At 45.5% G+C, this 21345-nt stretch overlaps 2 protein-coding genes across 2 annotated transcripts in view; one reads left to right on the top strand and one right to left on the bottom strand.

Moving 5' to 3' along the window:
- The window catches only part of txndc12 (thioredoxin domain containing 12 (endoplasmic reticulum)), a 32059-nt gene extending 30161 nt beyond the window's left edge, over positions 1–1898 (top strand). The window contains exons 6-7 of the mRNA XM_055882410.1: positions 670–753; positions 884–1898. Coding sequence (XP_055738385.1) covers positions 670–753; positions 884–960 — 161 coding nt within the window. The 3' untranslated portion in view covers positions 961–1898. The remainder of the gene's footprint in view (positions 1–669; positions 754–883) is intronic.
- Positions 1899–2282: 384 nt separating this feature from the next.
- The window catches only part of LOC129823571 (PDZ domain-containing protein GIPC1-like), a 62524-nt gene continuing 43461 nt past the window's right edge, over positions 2283–21345 (bottom strand). The window contains exons 2-6 of the mRNA XM_055882409.1: positions 19142–19327; positions 7033–7213; positions 4764–4876; positions 4483–4564; positions 2283–4015 (exon numbers count right to left, since the gene is read on the bottom strand). Of these exons, the coding sequence (XP_055738384.1) occupies positions 3864–4015; positions 4483–4564; positions 4764–4876; positions 7033–7213; positions 19142–19327 (714 nt within the window). The 3' untranslated portion in view covers positions 2283–3863. The remainder of the gene's footprint in view (positions 4016–4482; positions 4565–4763; positions 4877–7032; positions 7214–19141; positions 19328–21345) is intronic.

Raw genomic sequence — 21345 nt, forward strand, 5'->3', positions numbered from 1 at the left:
TGTTGCTAGGTAAGAACCCCTACAGTCCTGATGGTGGAGACATCCCCAGGATACTGTTGCTAGGTAAGAACCCCTACAGTCCTGGTGTTGGAGACACCTCCAGGATACTGTTGCTAGGTAAGAACCCCTACAGTCCTGGTAGTGGAGACATTCCCAGGATACTGTTGCTAGGTAAGAACCCCTACAGTCCTGGTAGTGGAGACATCCCCAGGAGACTGTTGCTAGGTAAGAACCCCTACAGTCCTGGTGGTGGAGACATCCCCAGGATACTGTTGCTATGTAAGAACCCTAACCCATCTACAGTCCTGGTGGTGGAGACATCCCCAGGATACTGTTGCTAGGTAAGAACCCTAACCCCTCTACAGTCCTGGTAGTGGAGACATCCCCAGGATACTGTTGCTAGGTAGGAACCCCTACAGTCCTGGTAGTGGAGACATCCCCAGGATACTGTTGCTAGGTAGGAACCCCTACAGTCCTGGTAGTGGAGACATCCCCAGGATACTGTTGCTAGGTAAGAACCCCTACAGTCCTGGTAGTGGATACATCCCCAGGAGACTGTTGCTAGGTCTCTACATATATTATTCTGTGAGAGCTTACTAAAACGGTAGTTTTTATTCTTAATTTTCTGTGCTCCCAACCGCTGTCTCTACGTTCCTTTCTACCCCATAGACCCCAGTGGTAAAGTCCACCCTGAGATCACCAACAAAAACGGAAACCCCAACTACAAGTTTTTTTACAGCAACGCAGACCAAGGTGAGAATCCCATATTGTAGGTTCAGATGATGATGATGATGATGGTTGAATCATTGCAGTTCCTTGCTTAGGTCAATCTTCTGACTGCTCCTTTTCCCCCCTGTGTGTGTGTCTGTCTGTCTGTCTATAGTTGTGTCTGCTATGAAACAAGCTCAGGAGAAGTTGACAGGTGATGCCTTCAGGACCCACATTGAAGACGAGCTGTAAAGGTGGTAGGATCGGTGGGGGGAGAGAGAGAGAAGGCTGCAGGGTTTCTTCTCCACTACCCTTCGATCCTGAAGTGTCCACTCGGTCCCTTCACTATCACATGCTTAGTGAACTCTGAAGGCTAGTAGAGGCACATTTCAGGGCTCTCTTTCCAACCGTGTCCACTTTCTTTCCTCACCCCATAACCTGTTGACCTACTGTCTAGAAACCAACTTTTTTTGTTGTTGTTTGTTTTACATTTGTTCCAGTACCTCCACAATCCTCTAGTTGTTTCAACTGTATAGTCCTCTAGAGAGTGTGAATGAATGGGAGTCCCATCTTGGTCAACCAGAAGCAAACCGTCTATCTGACACACACAGGTGCTGAAGTTTTTAGTTTCTTCTCCATGTACCTTGTTTTTTTTTAAATCGTAAACTTCTGATGTAATCGATCCACGTATCGACGTGTAATTCGAGGTTGAATTACAGGCCGTAATAACAACTCTGTAGAAGTTGATCAACAGAACAGCCTGTATCCATAAACCGTCCTGTATTTAAAAAACACACACACTTTTACACACAAGACTTCAGACGGTAAGAGTTCTCTTTTCAACGTTAACGTGTTTCCAACGTTTCATTTTTGAAACGCTCCGTCAATGTATACAAAGGGGTCTTGATTTCCATCTCCTTTTTTTTCCGTGGGGGGGGGGGATTTCTTTTAAAATCAGTATATCAATAAAATGTTGAATCCAGTCATTTTTATCTGGGGCAAAATGTTCAATTGCTAAAAAATGATTTGGTTTCGTGTGGACCACCCCCAAGCGGCTCATAATTCTGACGAGACCAAACTGCTTTCTGTGAAGAATAGAAGGGACACGAGATAAGTCTTCTCATGCTGTATTTTCTTTTTTACATGTATGTACACAGCCAAGTGTTAATAAAGTTTGTTGTGTGGAATGACCTGGTGGAAGCTAATGTAGTATTTGTCTTCGCCAATATGACGACTTCAATGCTCGTCCAAGTCGCTCTGGATAAGGACAAGTGGGGAAATGACTAAATTTAGCAAAATGCTTTTATCCATCCAACGCGACTTTGGTCGATATTCAATCTGAATCGTGACCTAGAAACAAAAGGTGGTTTCCGACGTCGCCTTTACATTTCTATCTCGCCGTAACGCTTAACAAGCATTTCGCTACACTCGCATTAACATCTGCTAACCATGTGACAAATAAAACATTTGATTTGATACGGCCTTAGTCATGCTCTGACTGGGTATTCGGCCACGTACAGAAAATAATATGTATCTGACTTCTCAGTAGTTAATGAATAATACAAACACTCAGCTAGAGAATAGTACATTTATTTTTTTTGTCTAACAGTGATCCCTTAAAGTATTTCCATAAAACACTGAAGTTGTGTTCAGTAGTAAACCTCTCTAAAAACAACTCGATACACATACTACAGTAAGAATTAATTACTGTGTCAATTCAATCTACTAGTTTCTTTCGACAGTGTCGGACATTATGAATTGCAATTGGCCACAAGTCAAAACCCTTTTCAAGATTTCTGTCGAATTCCAATCGTCTGTCTTGAGATTTTATAAAACATTTTCCAGCTTAAAAATAAATGAAAGTTTATTTGAACAAATAAATAAACAAAAATAAGTATTTATCTATTATAAGATAATTATATACTAAGCAGCCTGTACAACAACAAAAAATGCCACAAAGAGTGAAGGAATGTTAGCTGGAAAGTGGACCCTCCATAGCTAGATTAAAAACCAAACTATTGGTTTGACTTCTCTGTCGTGTCTAAATAAAACAGTCGTCTGTGAGGCGTTGGGACATATGAAGACCGCACAGCATCTGTTTCTGATGGGGGATCTGATGGGGTTTAAAACTCCACAGCGACATTTGAAAACACAATATAAAAAAGCCACGATTAACAGTAGTATGTGATCATTAGTACATTACAATTCACACCAGTTATTAGAAGTAGTGTTTGTAACCCGTGGAAAAGGACAAGTAGTGCACTATAAAGGGAATAGGGTGCCAAGTAGTGCACTATAAAGGGAATAGGGTGCCAAATAGTGCACTATAAAGGGAATAGGGTTCAATGTAGTGCACTATAAAGGGAATAGGGTTCCATGTAGTGCACTATAAAGGGAATAGGGTGCCAAATAGTGCACTATAAAGGGAATAGGGTTCAATGTAGTGCACTATAAAGGGAATAGGGTTCCATGTAGTGCACTATAAAGGGATTGGGTTCCATGTAGTGCACTATAAAGGGAATAGGGTTCCATGTAGTGCACTATAAAGGGAATAGGGTTCCATGTAGTGCACTATACAGGGAATAGTGTTTACATTTGGGATGTATTCCAGAGAAATAGGTTGAGTGGGACATGACTGATCAATAAGTGATTCTGTCTTCGAGGGTGTATATAATAATAACAATAACAACAACAATAGAGGAATAAAATTATAATATTATGTAGATGCTTTGACTCCTTTAAGTATCGATTTTTTTCATTTTCAAAGGTAGTGTTAGCTAGCGTTAGTCGGATGTACCTGCGCAAAAAAAATTCTGGTATTTTCCATCCTATAGTTTGTCTTGTGTGTTTATCTTTTTTACATAGTGACTTATTTTAAAACTAATTTCCTCATTCTCTAGCTTGTCCTTCTGCAGCAGACATTTAGTGAGCAATATGTTCGGAAACATCAAATTGAGAATAAAATCACAGAATCGCAATACATAATGTTGTGTCGTCGCGTGATGTCCCTGGTGATTCCCACCCCTTACAAAACCCACCCCTCTTTCTCTACTGGCTGATATTTGTCCACTGGAGCAGGGGTTGGTAGCCTGGTCCCAGATGTGTTTGTGCTGTCTTGGACCAGGCTAGGTGATCTGGGTAATCAGTTAAAAACATTAAAGACGTCCCTGTTTGGCATCTCCAATGGCGCCCCAGACGTCGAACACAAACTCGTCAGGGAAGGCGAAGTCTCCGAGAGCCTCGTCCAGAGCCATGGCAAACTCATCAGGGTTCTTCTTGTCCCGACCCACCTCTACCATGGTCGCCGCTAGAGAGGGGGGGGGAACGGAGAGAGGAGAGGAGGGGGGGGGGGGGGAACGGAGAGAGGAGTTGTCACAGATTAGAACAACTGCCTTCATGACCAATGTAACAGTGTAGCTTCCGCCCCAACCTGGGCTCGAACCAGGGACCCTCCGCACACATCAACAACTGACACCCTCGAAGCATCATTACCCATCGCGCCACAAAAGCCGCGGAACCTTGCAGAGCAAAGGGGAACCACTACTTCAAGGTCTCAGAGCGAGTGACGTCACCGATTGAAACGCTATTAGCGCACACCATCGCTAAGTAGCTAGCCATTTCACACCGGTTACACCGACACGTTTCTGTTTAGAGTAAACAAATGTGTATTGTGATCGTTTTCCCGGTTTTCTAGACATTAACGTAAGTTGAGATATGCCTACGCTGCTTCTGAAATCCAATCCAACTGGATTTTAAAAAGGGTTGTCTACTCACCCAGTTCTGTATCTCTGATACCCATGTAACTCTCCAGCAAGTCATCCACCTTCTTCACCGCTTTCTCCTCAAACTCTGTCGGCTGGAAAGGAGAAACAGTGTTAGTACCAGAGAGAGGACGCCCCCCCCCCCCCCCCCCACTGACCTTCTCTTAGCGACAGTACCAGAGAGAGGACTCCCCCCCCCCCCCACTGACCTTCTCTTAGCGACAGTACCAGAGAGAGGACGCCCCCCCACTGACCTTGTCTTAGCGACAGCGGGATCCAGAAGTAGCCACTCACCATTTCCTCGACGGTAGCAGGTCCTTTGGCGCGCAGTCTCAGAGTCCCTCTCCCTGTCCCCAACTTATTGTCACTGTCCGGCTTGACTCCCTTCGACCTCGGCTCCAGCATCTCTGTTCAGAATAAAACGCTTGTTGGGCTAGAATAAAAGCCTGCACACCCTACACAGTTGAAGACCCCTCTACCCGAGGTCCATGCCCTCACCAACGGCCAACTACTACAGTTCATCATTTGTATTTTATTTGTTATTTAATCTTTATTTAACTAGGCAAGTCAGTTAAGAACAAATACTTATTTTACAATGACGTCCTACCAGGGAACGGTGGGTTAAACTGCCTTGTTCAGGGGTAGAACGACAGATTTGTACCTTGACAGCTTGGGGATTCGATCAAGCAACCTTTCGGTTACTGGACCAACGCTCTAACCACTAGGCTACCTGCCTCTAACCACTAGGCCACCTGCCTCTAACCACTAGGCCACCTGCCTCTAACCACTAGGCCACCTGCCTCTAACCACTAGGCCACCTGCCTCTAACCACTAGGCTACCTGCCTCTAACCACTAGGCTACCTGCCTCTAACCACTAGGCTACCTGCCACCTCTACACTCGAACCGCTAGGTTACCTGCCTCTAACCGCTAGGCCACCCTGCCTCTAACCACTAGGCTACCTGCCGCTTCTACACTCTAACCACTAGGCTCTACCTGCCGCCCCTACACTCTAACCACTAGGCTACCTGCCGCCTCTACACTCTAACCACTAGGCTACCTGCCACCCCTCCACTCTAACCACTAGACTACCTACCGCCCCTACACTCTAACCACTAAGTTACCTGCCTCTAACCACTAAGTTACCTGCCACCTCTACACTCTAACCACTAGGTTACCTGCCTCTAACCACTAGGTTACCTGCCGCCTCTACACTCTAACCATTAGGTTACCTGCCGCCTCTACACTCTAACCACTAGGTTACCTGCCGCCTCTACACTCTAACCATTAGGCTACCTGCCGCCTCTACACTCTAACCACTAAGTTACCTGCCTCTAACCACTAAGTTACCTGCCACCTCTACACTCTAACCACTAGGTTACCTGCCTCTAACCACTAGGTTACCTGCCGCCTCTACACTCTAACCACTAGGTTACCTGCCGCCTCTACACTCTAACCACTAGGTTACCTGCCGCCTCTACACTCTAACCACTAAGTTACCTGCCTCTAACCACTAAGTTACCTGCCGCCTCTACACTCTAACCACTAGGTTACCTGCCTCTAACCACTAGGTTACCTGCCGCCTCTACACTCTAACCACTAGGTTACCTGCCTCTAACCACTAGACTACCTGCCACCTCTACACTCTAACCACTAGGCTACCTGCCGCCTCTACACTCTAACCACTAGGCTACCTGCCGCCTCTACACTCTAACCACTAGGCTACCTGCCGCCCCTACACTCTAACCACTAGGCTACCTGCCGCCTCTACACTCTAACCACCAGGCTACCTGCCGCCTCTACACTCTAACCACTAGACTACCTGCCTCCCTACACTCTAACCACTAGGCTACCTGCCACCTCTACACTCTAACCACTAGGCTACCTGCCGCCCCTACACTCTAACCACTAGGTTACCTGCCGCCTCTACACTCTAACCACTAGGTTACCTGCCGCCTCTACACTCTAACCACTAGGTTACCTGCCGCCTCTACACTCTAACCACTAAGTTACCTGCCGCCTCTACACTCTAACCACTAGGTTACCTGCCTCTAACCACTAGGTTACCTGCCGCCTCTACACTCTAACCACTAGGTTACCTGCCTCTAACCACTAGACTACCTGCCACCTCTACACTCTAACCACTAGGCTACCTGCCGCCTCTACACTCTAACCACTAGGCTACCTGCCGCCTCTACACTCTAACCACTAGGCTACCTGCCGCCCCTACACTCTTAACCACTAGGCTACCTGCCGCCTCTACACTCTAACCACCAGGCTACCTGCCGCCTCTACACTCTAACCACTAGACTACCTGCCTCCCTACACTCTAACCACTAGGCTACCTGCCTCCCCTACACTCTAACCACTAGGCTACCTGCCTCCCCCTACACTCTAACCACTAGGTTACCTGCCACCTCTACACTCTAACCACTAGGTTACCTGCCACCTCTACACTCTAACCACTAGGCTACCTACCGCCCCTACACTCTAACCACTAGGTTACCTGCCGCCAATGTAGCTTAAATCTCTAGAAAAGTTACTGAACATCCCCTGTCACTCACCGAAGGCCTTCATGGGCTCCACCAGTTTGAGGGTGAACTTCTGCTCCTTCGGCAGCTCCTTCAGCATGCGAGCCACCTCGTAGTGACGTGTTCCCACTATGTTCTTCCCGTTGATGCACTCTATGTGGTCTCCGACAGAGATCACCTTCACATTGTCCACCACACTGCCCTCCTTGATACGCTGTTGGGGGGGGGGGGGGGGGGGGGGGGGGAGAGAGAGAGAGAGAGAGAGGGCATCTGCCTTTGGCCTTAAGAGCAGGAACCTGGACTTCACCAAAGAAATCAGAAATACAGTCATTGCTATTCTACAAGAAACATGGTATAGAGGAGATGGACCCACTGGTTGCCCTCTAGGTTACAGGGAGCTGGTAGTCCCATCCACCACACTACCAGGTGGGTGGTATAGAGGAGATGGACCCACTGGTTGCCCTCTAGGTTACAGAGAGCTGGTAGTCCCATCCACCACACTACCAGGTGGGTGGTATAGAGGAGATGGACCCACTGGTTGCCCTCTAGGTTACAGAGAGCTGGTAGTCCCATCCACCACACTACCAGGTGGGTGGTATAGAGGAGACGGACCCACTGGTTGTCCTCTAGGTTACAGAGAGCTGGTAGTCCCATCCACCACACTACCAGGTGGGTGGTATAGAGGAGATGGACCCACTGGTTGCCCTCTAGGTTACAGGGAGCTGGTAGTCCCATCCACCACACTACCAGGTGGGTGGTATAGAGGAGATGGACCCACTGGTTGTCCTCTAGGTTACAGAGAGCTGGTAGTCCCATCCACCACACTACCAGGTGGGTGGTATAGAGGAGATGGACCCACTGGTTTCCCTCTAGGTTACAGAGAGCTGGTAGTCCCATCCACCACACTACCAGGTGGGTGGTATAGAGGAGACGGACCCACTGGTTTCCCTCTAGGTTACAGAGAGCTGGTAGTCCCATCCACCACACTACCAAGTGTGAAACAGGGAATAGACTATACAGCAGAGAGAGTTATGCTAATTTTGTATAAAGCAGACATAAGCCACTATTCAATTCATCAAAACAGGAACATTTTACATTTGGTTAGAAATAAAGAAGGAAATAATCTCAACAGAGAAAAATGTCCTCCTGGATGCTACCTAAATCCCCCTATAGGATCCCCTTTAATGAAGACAGCTTCTCCATCCTAGAAGGGAGATCAACTATTTCCTGACCCAGGGACATGAACTAGTCTGTGGCGACCTAAATGCCAGAACTGGACAAGAACCTGACACCCACAGCACACAAGGGGACAAACACCTACCTGGAGGTGACAGCATTCCCTCCCCCATATGCCCCCCCTAGACACAACTATGACAAAACAACCAACAAAAACAGGTCACAATTCCTTCTTATATATATAACCTTTATTTAACTAGGCAAGTCAGTTAAGAACAAATTATTATTCACAATGACGGCCTACCCCGGCCAAACCCGGATGACGCTGGGCCAATTGTGCACCGCCCTATGGGACACAGCCTGGATTCAAACCAGGGACTGTAGTGACATCACTTGCACTGAGATGCAGTGCCTTAGACCGCTGCGCCAGCTCTGTCGGACACTGGGTATGTACATAGTCAACGGTGGGCTTCGAGGTAACTCCTACGGTAGGTACACCTATAGCTCATCTCTTGGCAGTAGTACTGTAGACTACTTTATCACTGACCTCAACCCAGAGTCTCTCAGAGCGCTCACAGTCAGCCCACTGACACCCCTATCAGACCACAGCAAAATCACAGTCTACATGGAACAGAGCAATACTCAACCATGAGTTATCAAAGCCTGAAAAAAACGACACGCTATTAAAAAACAACATCCAATCCCTCCTAGAGAACTTCCTGGACAAAATGTTTCCCTGCAATAGTGAAGGTGTAAACTTAGCAGAAGGAAGCCTGAACACTATATTTGACCTAACATTGCTAACATATTATAGCAGAAAACTTAAGAAAATGAACAACAATGACAAATGTTTTGATGAAGAATGTAAAAACTAAAGAAATAAATTGAGAAACCTGTCCAACCAAAAACATAGAGACCCAGAAAACCTGAGTCTACTCCTTCACTATGGTGAATCACTAAAACAATACAGAAATACACTACGGAAAAAGAATTACCTTCAATTACCTTCAATGAACTACAGGACAAAATACAAAGCCTCCAACCCAAAAAGGCCTGTGGTCCTGATAGTATCCTAAACCAGGGTGTAATGTAACAAAATGTGGGAAAAGTCAAGGGGTCTGAATACTTTCCGAATGCACTGTGTGTTTGTGTGTGTATGTTTGTGCACACACACACACACACACACACACACACACACACACACACACACACACACACACAAATTAATTGGCAAAGGCACTACAACAGTCTGCCTCACCCTGAAATTAACTGTTTGCTGATGATCTGGTGCTTCTGTCCCCAACTAAGGAGGGCCTACAGCAGCCCCTAGATCTTCTGCACAGATTCTGCCAGACCTGGGTCCTGACAGACCTGGGCCCTGACAGACCTGGGCCCTGCCAGACCTGGGTCCTGCCAGACCTGGGCCCTGCCAGACTGGGTCCTGACAGACCTGGGCCCTGACAGACCTGGGCCCTGACAGACCTGGGGCCCTGCCAGACCTGGGGCCCTGACAGACCTGGGTCCCTGCCAGACCTGGGGCCCTGACAGACCTGGGGCCCTGCCAGACCTGGGGCCCTGACAGACCTGGGTCCCTGCCAGACCTGGGTCCCTGCCAGACCTGGGTCCCTGCCAGACCTGGGCCCTGCCAGACCTGGGTCCTGCCAGACCTGGGTCCCTGCCAGACCTGGGTCCCTGCCAGACCTGGGTCCCTGCCAGACCTGGGTCCCTGCCAGACCTGGGGCCCTGACAGACCTGGGGCCTGACAGACCTGGGGCCTGACAGACCTGGGTCCCTGACAGACCTGGGGCCCTGACAGACCTGGGGCCCTGACAGACCTGGGGCCCTGACAGACCTGGGCCCTGACAGACCGGGGTCCTGACAGACCTGGGGTCCTGACAGACCTGGGGCCTGACAGACCTGGGTCCCTGACAGACCTGGGGCCCTGACAGACCTGGGGCCCTGACAGACCTGGGGCCCTGACAGACCTGGGCCCTGACAGACCGGGGTCCTGACAGACCTGGGGTCCTGACAGACCTGGGACCCTGACAGACCTGGGCCCTGCCAGACCTGGGTCCTGCCAGACCTGGGGCCCTGACAGACCTGGGTCCTGACAGACCTGGGGTCCTGACAGACCTGGGCCCTGACAGACCTGGGCCCTGACAGACCTCGGGCCCTGACAGTAAATCTCAGTAAGACCAAAAATAATGGTGTTCCAAAAAAGGTCCAGTTGCCAGGACAACAAATAAAAAATTCTATCTAGATACAGTTTCCCTAGAGGACCCTAATAATTATACCTACCTCGGCATCAATGCCACAGGTAACTTCCACAAGGCTGATCTGAGACACAATGTAATGAGGGCTTTCTATTTTAAATCAGTTCTAGAATCCATTCCCCTTCATGGTTGTGAGGTCTGGAGTCCACTCGCCAACCAATTATTCACTCAAATGGGACAAACACCCAATTTGGACTGCATGCAGAATTCTGCCAAAATATCCTTCGCATGCGGAGAAGAATTAGGACTATACCCTCTAATTATCAAAATGCCAGAAAAGAGCTGTTAAATTCTATAACCACCTAAAAAGGAAAGCGATGTCCACGCATTCCACCACAAAGCCCTCACCTACAGAGAGATGAACCCGTACAGATTAAATGAGCATAGCCTTGCTATTGAGAGAGGCCAACATCGGCAGACCTGGCTCTTGAGAAGAGAAAGGCTGCCCACAGAAATGAGCTGGAAACTGAGCTGCACTTCCTAACCTCCTGCCAAAGGTATGACCATATTAGAGACACGTATTTCCCACAGATCTTAAAAACATTTTTTTTAAAGTCTAACATTGATAAACTCCAATATCTGTGAGGTGAAATACCGCAATGTGCATCACAGCAACAAGATTTGAAAACTGGGCAACCAGTGGAGCACAAGCATTGTAAATACCACCAATATTTATCTGTTTATTTATATTTCCCCCACTATTCCTACTACAACTATTTCCATATTACCAAAACACAGTAGATAACATGACATGTGAAACACCTTTATCCTTTGTGAGTGTTATTATCACTGTTAATGTGTTCATGTTTAGTTGTTTCTTCCCACTTTTGTTTTGTTTATTTTCAGTTGCTTCGGCAACATAAAACATACAGTATGTTTCCCATGCTAATAAAGCCCAATTAAATAGAACGTATGTTGACATTATCACAAGTCTTTGATTTCGGACAAAAAAATGGCGTTACCATAATCAGTGAATCAATTGTCCGAAACATAATCAGTGAATCAATTGTCCGAACCATAATCAGTGAATCATAAACTGTGAATCAATTGTCTAACCATAATCAGTGAATCATAATCGTTGAATCAATTGTCTAACCATAATCAGTGAATCAATTGTCTAACCATAATCAGTGAATCAATTGTCTAACCATAAATCAGTGAACCATAAACAGTGAATCAATTGTCTAACCATAATCAGTGAACCATAAACAGTGAATCAATTGTCTAACCATAATCAGTGAACCATAAACAGTGAATCAAATTGTCTAACCATAATCGGTGAATCAATTGTCTAACCATAATCTGTGAACCATGATCAGTGAATCAATTGTCTAACCATAATCAGTGAACCATAAACAGTGAATCAATTGTCTAACCATAATCGGTGAATCAATTGTCTAACCATAATCTGTGAACCATGATCTGTGAACCATGATCAGTGAATCAATTGTCTAACCATAATCTGTGAACCATGATCTGTGAACCATAATCAGTGAATCAATTATCTAACCATAATCAGTGAACCATAAACAGTGAATCAATTGTCTAACCATAATCAGTTCCAACAAATGAATTGTTTTAAGAACTTGGTATAATTGATCTTTTATTCCTACAGGTGATTAAAGATCTATAGGACAGGTCTCTAAAAACATCAAGAAATAGCAGGCAACAAGTTTCTAAAGAGGACAAGCTGAAAGGCTTCAAAGAGATGAAATAAAGAAAATATATGTGCAGATTTACCTCCTAATTTAGGATAATCTGCACTGTCCTGGATGGGTTTTGGTTCTGTGTGAATATGATCCACTTATTACAGGCTGACTCTGTTAAGGAATGAGAGGGAGGAGGTTCACTGAACTAGTACGGTCCCTCCCAAGTGTTTATGAACGACCAGGTCCCTTCAGAACCAGAATCAGCTTTATGACCAACCAGGTCCCTTCAGAATCAGAATCAGCTTTATGACCGACACGGTCCCTTCAGAACCACAATCAGAATCAGCTTTATGACCGACACGGTCCCTTCAGAACCAGAATCAGCTTTATGACCGACACGGTCCCTTCAGAACCAGAATCAGCTTTATGACCGACACGGTCCCTTCAGAACCACAATCAGAATCAGCTTTATGACCGACACGGTCCCTTCAGAACCACAATCAGAATCAGCTTTATGACCAACCAGGTCCCTTCAGAACCACAATCAGAATCAGCTTTATGACCGACCAGGTCCCTTCAGAACCAGAATCAGCTTTATGACCGACCAGGTCCCTACAGAACCACAATCAGAATCAGCTTTATGACCGACCAGGTCCCTTCAGAACCACAATCAGAATCAGCTTTATGACCAACCAGGTCCCTTCAGAACCACAATCAGAATCAGCTTTATGACCAACCAGGTCCCTTCAGAACCACAATCAGAATCAGCTTTATGACCAACCAGGTCCCTACAGAACCATAATCAGCTTTATGACCGACCAGGTCCCTACAGAACCACAATCAGCTTTATGACCGACCAGGTCCCTACAGAACCACAATCAGAATCAGCTTTATGACCAACCAGGTCCCTACAGAACCACAATCAGCTTTATGACCAACCAGGTCCCTTCAGAACCAGAATCAGAATCAGCTTTATGACCAACCAGGTCCCTACAGAACCACAATCAGCTTTATGACCAACCAGGTCCCTTCAGAACCAGAATCAGAATCAGCTTTATGACCGACCAGGTCCCTACAGAACCACAATCAGCTTTATGACCGACCAGGTCCCTACAGAACCACAATCAGCTTTATGACCGACCAGGTCCCTACAGAACCACAATCAGCTTTATGACCGACCAGGTCCCTACAGAACCACAATCAGCTTTATGACCGACCAGGTCCCTACAGAACCACAATCAGCTTTATGACCAACCAGGTCCCTTCAGAACCAGAATCAGAATCAGCTTTATGACCGACCAGGTCCCTTCAGAACCACAATCAGAATCAGCTTTATGACCGACCAGGTCCCTTCAGAACCACAATCAGCTTTATGACCAACCAGGTCCCTTCAGAACCAGAATCAGAATCAGCTTTATGACCGACCAGGTCCCTTCAGAACCAGAATCAGAATCAGCTTTATGACCAACCAGGTCCCTTCAGAACCACAATCAGAATCAGCTTTATGACCGACCAGGTCCCTACAGAACCACAATCAGAATCAGCTTTATGACCGACCAGGTCCCTTCAGAACCAGAATCAGCTTTATGACCAACCAGGTCCCTTCAGAACCAGAATCAGCTTTATGACCGACCAGGTCCCTTCAGAACCACAATCAGCTTTATGACCAACCAGGTCCCTTCAGAACCACAATCAGAATCATCTTTATGACCGACCAGGTCCCTACAGAACCACAATCAGAATCAGCTTTATGACCAACCAGGTCCCTTCAGAACCAGAATCAGCTTTATGACCGACCAGGTCCCTTCAGAACCAGAATCAGCTTTATGACCAACTAGGTCCCTTCAGAACCACAATCAGCTTTATGACCAACCAGGTCCCTTCAGAATCAGAATCAGCTTTATGACCAACCAGGTCCCTTCAGAACCACAATCAGCTTTATGACCAACCAGGTCCCTACAGAACCACAATCAGCTTTATGACCAACCAGGTCCCTACAGAACCACAATCAGAATCAGCTTTATGACCGACCAGGTCCCTTCAGAACCACAATCAGAATCAGCTTTATGACCGACCAGGTCCCTTCAGAACCACAATCAGCTTTATGACCGACCAGGTCCCTTCAGAACCACAATCAGCTTTATGACCAACCAGGTCCCTACAGAACCACAATCAGAATCAGCTTTATGACCGACCAGGTCCCTTCAGAACCACAATCAGCTTTATGACCGACCAGGTCCCTTCAGAACCACAATCAGAATCAGCTTTATGACCGACCAGGTCCCTACAGAACCACAATCAGAATCAGCTTTATGACCGACCAGGTCCCTTCAGAACCAGAACCAGAATCAGCTTTATGACCGACCAGGTCCCTACAGAACCACAATCAGAATCAGCTTTATGACCAACCAGGTCCCTTCAGAACCACAATCAGAATCAGCTTTATGACCAACCAGGTCCCTTCAGAACCACAACCAGCTTTATGACCAACCAGGGCCCTTCAGAACCACAATCAGCTTTATGACCAACCAGGGCCCTTCAGAACCACAATCAGCTTTATGACCGACCAGGTCCCTTCAGAACCACAATCAGAATCAGCTGTATGACCGACCAGGTCCCTTCAGAACCACAATCAGCTTTATGACCGAACAGGTCCCTTCAGAACCACAATCAGAATCAGCTTTATGACCAACCAGGTCCCTTCAGAACCAGAATCAGAATCAGCTTTATGACCGACCAGGTCCCTTCAGAACCACAATCAGCTTTATGACCAACCAGGTCCCTTCAGAACCAGAACCAGAATCAGCTTTATGACCAACCAGGTCCCTTCAGAACCAGAATCAGCTTTATGACCAACCAGGTCCCTTCAGAACCAGAATCAGCTTTATGACCAACCAGGTCCCTTCAGAACCACAATCAGCTTTATGACCGACCAGGTCCCTTCAGAACCACAATCAGAGGCACTTTTATTCGCCAAGGAGTTTGACCAGGGCCCGGTTTCCCAAAAAGCATCTTAAGTTCATCGTTAGAACCTTCGTAGGAGCATTTCTAAGTCTACGGGCTGTTTCCCAAAACCATCTTATAAGGCTAAGTTCATTGTTAGAGCATTTCTAAGTCTACGAGCTGTTTCCCCAAAACCATCTTATAAGGCTAAGTTCATTGTTAGAACATCGTTAAGTCTACGAGCTGTTTCCCCAAAACCATCGTTACTAAAGTTGCTCTTTAAAACGCTCGTAATCGAACCTCTTCCTCAGAACAGAGGAGTGCGTCGGTAGATGCTTTTTTGCCCTCCCGCGTCACTTTATACACACAAGATCTACCGCTAAACATAGAATCAAGATGTGTATCTGTCTCTCTGTGACCTCTGATAACATCAGAACAAAGTGGACTACAAATATAAAGTTACAAATGTTACAAACAAATCGAAGGATAAAACAACGTTTCAAATGGAAACCGAGATGACTGCGTAAAAAAAAACGAATAGCCTACAGTGTATAATTCAATCATATCGAAATACATTTCATGTTCATTCAATTGAGTTCTACTTTGTTACTTGTAGGCTACCGTCTGTAATTAGTCTCAGTATATCTCTCATGTGATGTGTATCCTAACATGAACACAATGATGTGCCAAATCTGGGATTTAGAGCATTTTAATTGGATACGCATTAGAATAAGCCGCCTCAATAATATCTCTCTTAGGAGCGGATTGGTCGTCAGTATTGTCAATTAATTCTAATGTTGCGTCATCATCATGATGACGTGGCCTGTGACACTTTGCTTCTTGAAAGTTCAATATCTTGATAAGTGACATGCAAAACATGTTGGGACTGAATCAACCGTGAACTGATGATAAAACATGTTGGGACTGAATCAACCGTGAACTGATGATAAAACATGTTGGGACTGAATCAACCGTGAACTGATGATAAAACATGTTGGGACTGAATCAACCGTGAACTGATGATAAAACATGTTGGGACTGAATCAACCGTGAACTGATGATAAAACATGTTGGGACTGAATCAACCGTGAACTGATGATAAAACATGTTGGGACTGAATCAACCGTGAACTGATGATAAGACATGTTGGGACTGAATCAACCGTGAACTGATGATAAAACATGTTGGGACTGAATCAACCGTGAACTGATGATAAAACATGTTGGGACTGAATCAACCGTGAACTGATGATAAAACATGTTGGGACTGAATCAACCGTGAACTGATGATAAAACATGTTGGGACTGAATCAACCGTGAACTGATGATAAAACATGTTGGGACTGAATCAACCGTGAACTGATGATAAAACATGTTGGGACTGAATCAACCGTGAACTGATGCAAAACATATTGGGACTGAATCAACCGTGAACTGATGATAAAACATGTTGGGACTGAATCAACCGTGAAATGATGCGCTAGAGATAGTTTGAGTGGATTTGACCATTAAAGTAAGATTTGAATGTAGAAAACTGATCCATAGTCAGTTGATGTGAAATAATTCTCAGGTTAAAGGTCAGATATGAATGTAGAAAACTGATCCATTATCAGTTGTGTGAAATAATTCTCAGGTTAAAGGTCAGATATGAATGTAGAAAACTGATCCATAGTCAGTTGATGTGAAATAATTCTCAGGTTAAAGGTCAGATTTGAATGTAGAAAACTGATCCATAGTCAGTTGTGTGAAATAATTCTCAGGTTAAAGGTCAGATTTGAATGTAGAAAACTGATCTGAGAGCAGCGCTCCCTTTCCATCCGGTCAGTATCAACAGTACGCCTCAACGACACACTTAGTGAACCTTCTCTCAGTGGGGTGTTCTGGGAAAAAAACAGGATACATCTTCGACCGTTGTAGGAAAGAGGCATCTCTTAAAAAATTAAAAAACAGTCAGAAGTCTAAGTTTCCATCGCTGTCGGGAAACCTGGGCCCTGGTGAACTAGTGCTGACAACAATAAACAGATTATATAGGCACAATAATTGACCCACACTGCATACAGTATGTACAAAGATACTACACTCCGTCTTTCCTTTTAAGCTGGTTCGTGTACCCAGGGTTCTGGTTCTGTCGTCTGTAAACGCTGACTAATTAAAACGGTAAGAAAATCTCTGGTGTAAATGCTCTGAAGATACCATGATGCTTCACCAACACAAGGGGGTGTCTTGGAGCAATGTTTTACACACTGGGCTATAGAGCCCACCAGCTTGTAGTCCTAAAAACCTGACATGAATATCCGCTGTTTCCTTCAGACATTCATATGGGGGGGGGGGGATAAATAGCGAAAATAAAGGACAGAGGTTAACACAAGTTTTGTAGATCTGATACGTTGTGTTGTATGAGATAATACCAGTCAGTTAACGTGACCTTTATGAATGTGCTCGTTATGATGACATAAATGCTTAGAAATTCACAAAAAAGTGACGTTAGCTAATGAATATTATCTTATAGAACAAAATGTATATGATCCCCTACGCCTGTGTTTACCACAGAACTTATTTTCGGTGTTTATCCAAAACTAGCCTCTCTAAGACCAGGTAGTACTAAACTAGCCTCTCTAAGACCAGGTAGTACTAAACTAGCCTCTCTAAGACCAGGTAGTACTAAACTAGCCTCTCTAAGACCAGGTAGTACTAAACTAGCCTCTCTAAGACCAGGTAATACTAAACTAGCCTCTCTAAGACCAGGTAGTACTAAACTAGCCTCTCTAAGACCAGGTAGTACTAACCTAGCCTCTCTAAGACCAGGTAGTACTAACCTAGCCTCTCTAAGACCAGGTAGTACTAAACTAGCCTCTCTAAGACCAGGTAGTACTAAACTAGCCTCTCTAAGACCAGGTAGTACTAACCTAGCCTCTCTAAGACCAGGTAGTACTAAACTAGCCTCTCTAAGACCAGGTAATACTAAACTAGCCTCTCTAAGACCAGGTAATACTAAACTAGCCTCTCTATGACCAGGTAGTAATAAACTAGCCTCTCTAAGACCAGGTAATACTAAACTAGCCTCTCTAAGACCAGGTAGTACTAAACTAGCCTCTCTAAGACCAGGTAGTACTAAACTAGCCTCTCTATGACCAGGTAGTACTAAACTAGCCTCTCTAAGACCAGGTAATACTAAACTAGCCTCTCTAAGACCAGGTAGTAATAAACTAGCCTCTCTAAGACCAGGTAGTAATAAACTAGCCTCTCTAAGACCAGGTAGTACTAAACTAGCCTCTCTAAGACCAGGTAGTACTAAACTAGCCTCTCTAAGACCAGGTAATACTAAACTAGCCTCTCTAAGACCAGGTAGTACTAAACTAGCCTCTCTAAGACCAGGTAGTACTAAACTAGCCTCTCTAAGACCAGGTAGTACTAAACTAGCCTCTCTAAGACCAGGTAGTACTAAACTAGCCTCTCTATGACCAGGTAGTACTAAACTAGCCTCTCTAAGACCAGGTAATACTAAACTAGCCTCTCTAAGACCAGGTAGTAATAAACTAGCCTCTCTAAGACCAGGTAGTACTAAACTAGCCTCTCTAAGACCAGGTAATACTAAACTAGCCTCTCTAAGACCAGGTGGTACTAAACTAGCCTCTCTAAGACCAGGTAATACTAAACTAGCCTCTCTAAGACCAGGTAGTACTAAACTAGCCTCTCTAAGACCAGGTAGTAATAAACTAGCCTCTCTAAGACCAGGTAGTACTAAACTAGCCTCTCTAAGACCAGGTAGTACTAAACTAGCCTCTCTAAGACCAGGTAGTACTAAACTAGCCTCTCTAAGACCAGGTAGTACTAAACTAGCCTCTCTAAGACCAGGTATTACTAAACTAGCCTCTCTAAGTAAACTAGATTTTATTGATTGATTGATTGATTGGATCCTACCTTGATGTGGCCTGTGTAGTCGAGCAGTTAGTACTCGGGACCCTGACACATGTAAAGGCTACCAGAGTCAGGATGGGTTATGATTCGACCCACTGCCATTCTGACTCGCAAACTCTCCTACCTTTCATATCTCAATCAAATCTATATATTTAAAAAAAAAAAAATGTAAACAAAATCCTACCTTGATGAAGGCGTATCCCGCCCCGTTGTCTGTGATGGTGAGTCCCAGGGCCTCCTCTGATTTAAACACCTCCACTTCCTTCTTAATCCCTTTAATGTGGGCGAATATAAAGTCCTCCAGGCCGATCTGACCACCAAGCAGCTTCTCCATGTCGATCTTATGGGTGTTCAGAGTACAAAACAGGATCTGGGGAGAGAGAGACAGATTAATGAGCAGGATCTGGGGAGAGACAGACAGATTAATCAGCAGGATCTGGGGAGAGACAGACAGATTAATGAGCAGGATCTGGGGAGAGAGACAGATTAATGAACAGGATCTGGGGAGAGACAGACAGATTAATGAGCAGGATCTGGGGAGAGACAGACAGATTAATGAACAGGATCTGGGGAGAGACAGACAGATTAATGAGCAGGATCTGGGGAGAGAGAGACAGATTAATGAGCAGGATCTGGGGAGAGAGAGACAGATTAATGAACAGGGTCTGGGGAGAGAGAGACAGATTAATGAGCAGGATCTGGGGAGAGACAGACAGATTAATGAGCAGGATCTGGGGAGAGACAGACAGATTAATGAGCAGGATCTGGGGAGAGACAGACAGATTAATGAGCAGGATCTGGGGAGAGACATACAGATTAATGAACAGGATCTTTATTTATTTTATTTTATTTTACCATTATTTTACCAGGTAAGTTGACTGAGAACACGTTCTCATTTGCAGCAACGACCTGGGGAATAGTTACAGGGGAGAGGAGGGGGATGAATGAGCCAATTGTAAACTGGGGATTATCTTATTATCTATTATATTATCTGGGGAGAGACAGACAGATTAATGAGCAGGATCTGGGTAGAGAGAGACAGATTAATGAGCAGGATCTGGGTAGAGAGAGACAGATTAATGAGCAGGATCTGGGGAGAGAGAGACAGATTAATGAACAGGGTCTGGGGAGAGAGAGACAGATTAATGAGCAGGATCTGGGGAGAGACAGACAGATTAATGAGCAGGATCTGGGGAGAGACAGACAGATTAATGAGCAGGATCTGGGGAGAGACAGACAGATTAATGAGCAGGATCTGGGGAGAGACATACAGATTAATGAACAGGATCTTTATTTATTTTATTTTATCATTATTTTACCAGGTAAATTGACTGAGAACACGTTCTCATTTGCAGCAACGACCTGGGGAATAGTTACAGGGGAGAGGAGGGGGATGAATGAGCCAATTGTAAACTGGGGATTATCTTATTATCTATTATATTATCTGGGGAGAGACAGACAGATTAATGAGCAGGATCTGGGTAGAGAGAGACAGATTAATGAGCAGGATCTGGGGAGAGACAGACAGATTAATGAACAGGGTCTGGGGAGAGACAGACAGATTAATGAGCAGGATCTGGGGAGAGAGAGACAGATTAATGAACAGGGTCTGGGGAGAGACAGACAGATTAATGAACAGGATCTGGGGAGAGACAGACAGATTAATGAGCAGGATCTGGGGAGAGACAGACAGATTAATGAACAGGATCTGGGGAGAGACAGACAGATTAATGAGCAGGATCTGGGGAGAGAGAGACAGATTAATGAACAGGATCTGGGGAGAGAGAGACAGATTAATGAGCAGGATCTGGGGAGAGAGAGACAGATTAATGAGCAGGATCTGGGGAGAGAGAGACAGATTAATGAGCAGGATCTGGGGAGAGAGAGACAGATTAATGAGCAGGATCTGGGGAGAGAGAGACAGATTAATGAGCAGGATCTGGGGAGAGAGAGACAGATTAATGAACAGGATCTGGGGAGAGAGAGACAGATTAATGAGCAGGATCTGGGGAGAGAGAGACAGATTAATGAGCAGGATCTGGGGAGAGAGAGACAGATTAATGAGCAGGATCTGGGGAGAGAGAGACAGATTAATGAACAGGATCTGGGGAGAGAGAGACAGATTAATGAACAGGATCTGGGGAGAGAGAGACAGATTAATGAACAGGATCTGGGGAGAGAGAGACAGATTAATGAGCAGGATCTGGGGAGAGAGAGACAGATTAATGAGCAGGATCTGGGGAGAGAGAGACAGATTAATGAACAGGATCTGGGGAGAGAGAGACAGATTAATGAGCAGGATCTGGGGAGAGACAGACAGATTAATGAGCAGGATCTGGGGAGAGAGAGACAGATTAATGAGCAGGATCTGGGGAGAGAGAGACAGAT

The sequence above is a fragment of the Salvelinus fontinalis genome, chromosome 26, assembly GCF_029448725.1.
Source record: "Salvelinus fontinalis isolate EN_2023a chromosome 26, ASM2944872v1, whole genome shotgun sequence".
Lineage (NCBI taxonomy): Eukaryota > Metazoa > Chordata > Actinopteri > Salmoniformes > Salmonidae > Salvelinus > Salvelinus fontinalis.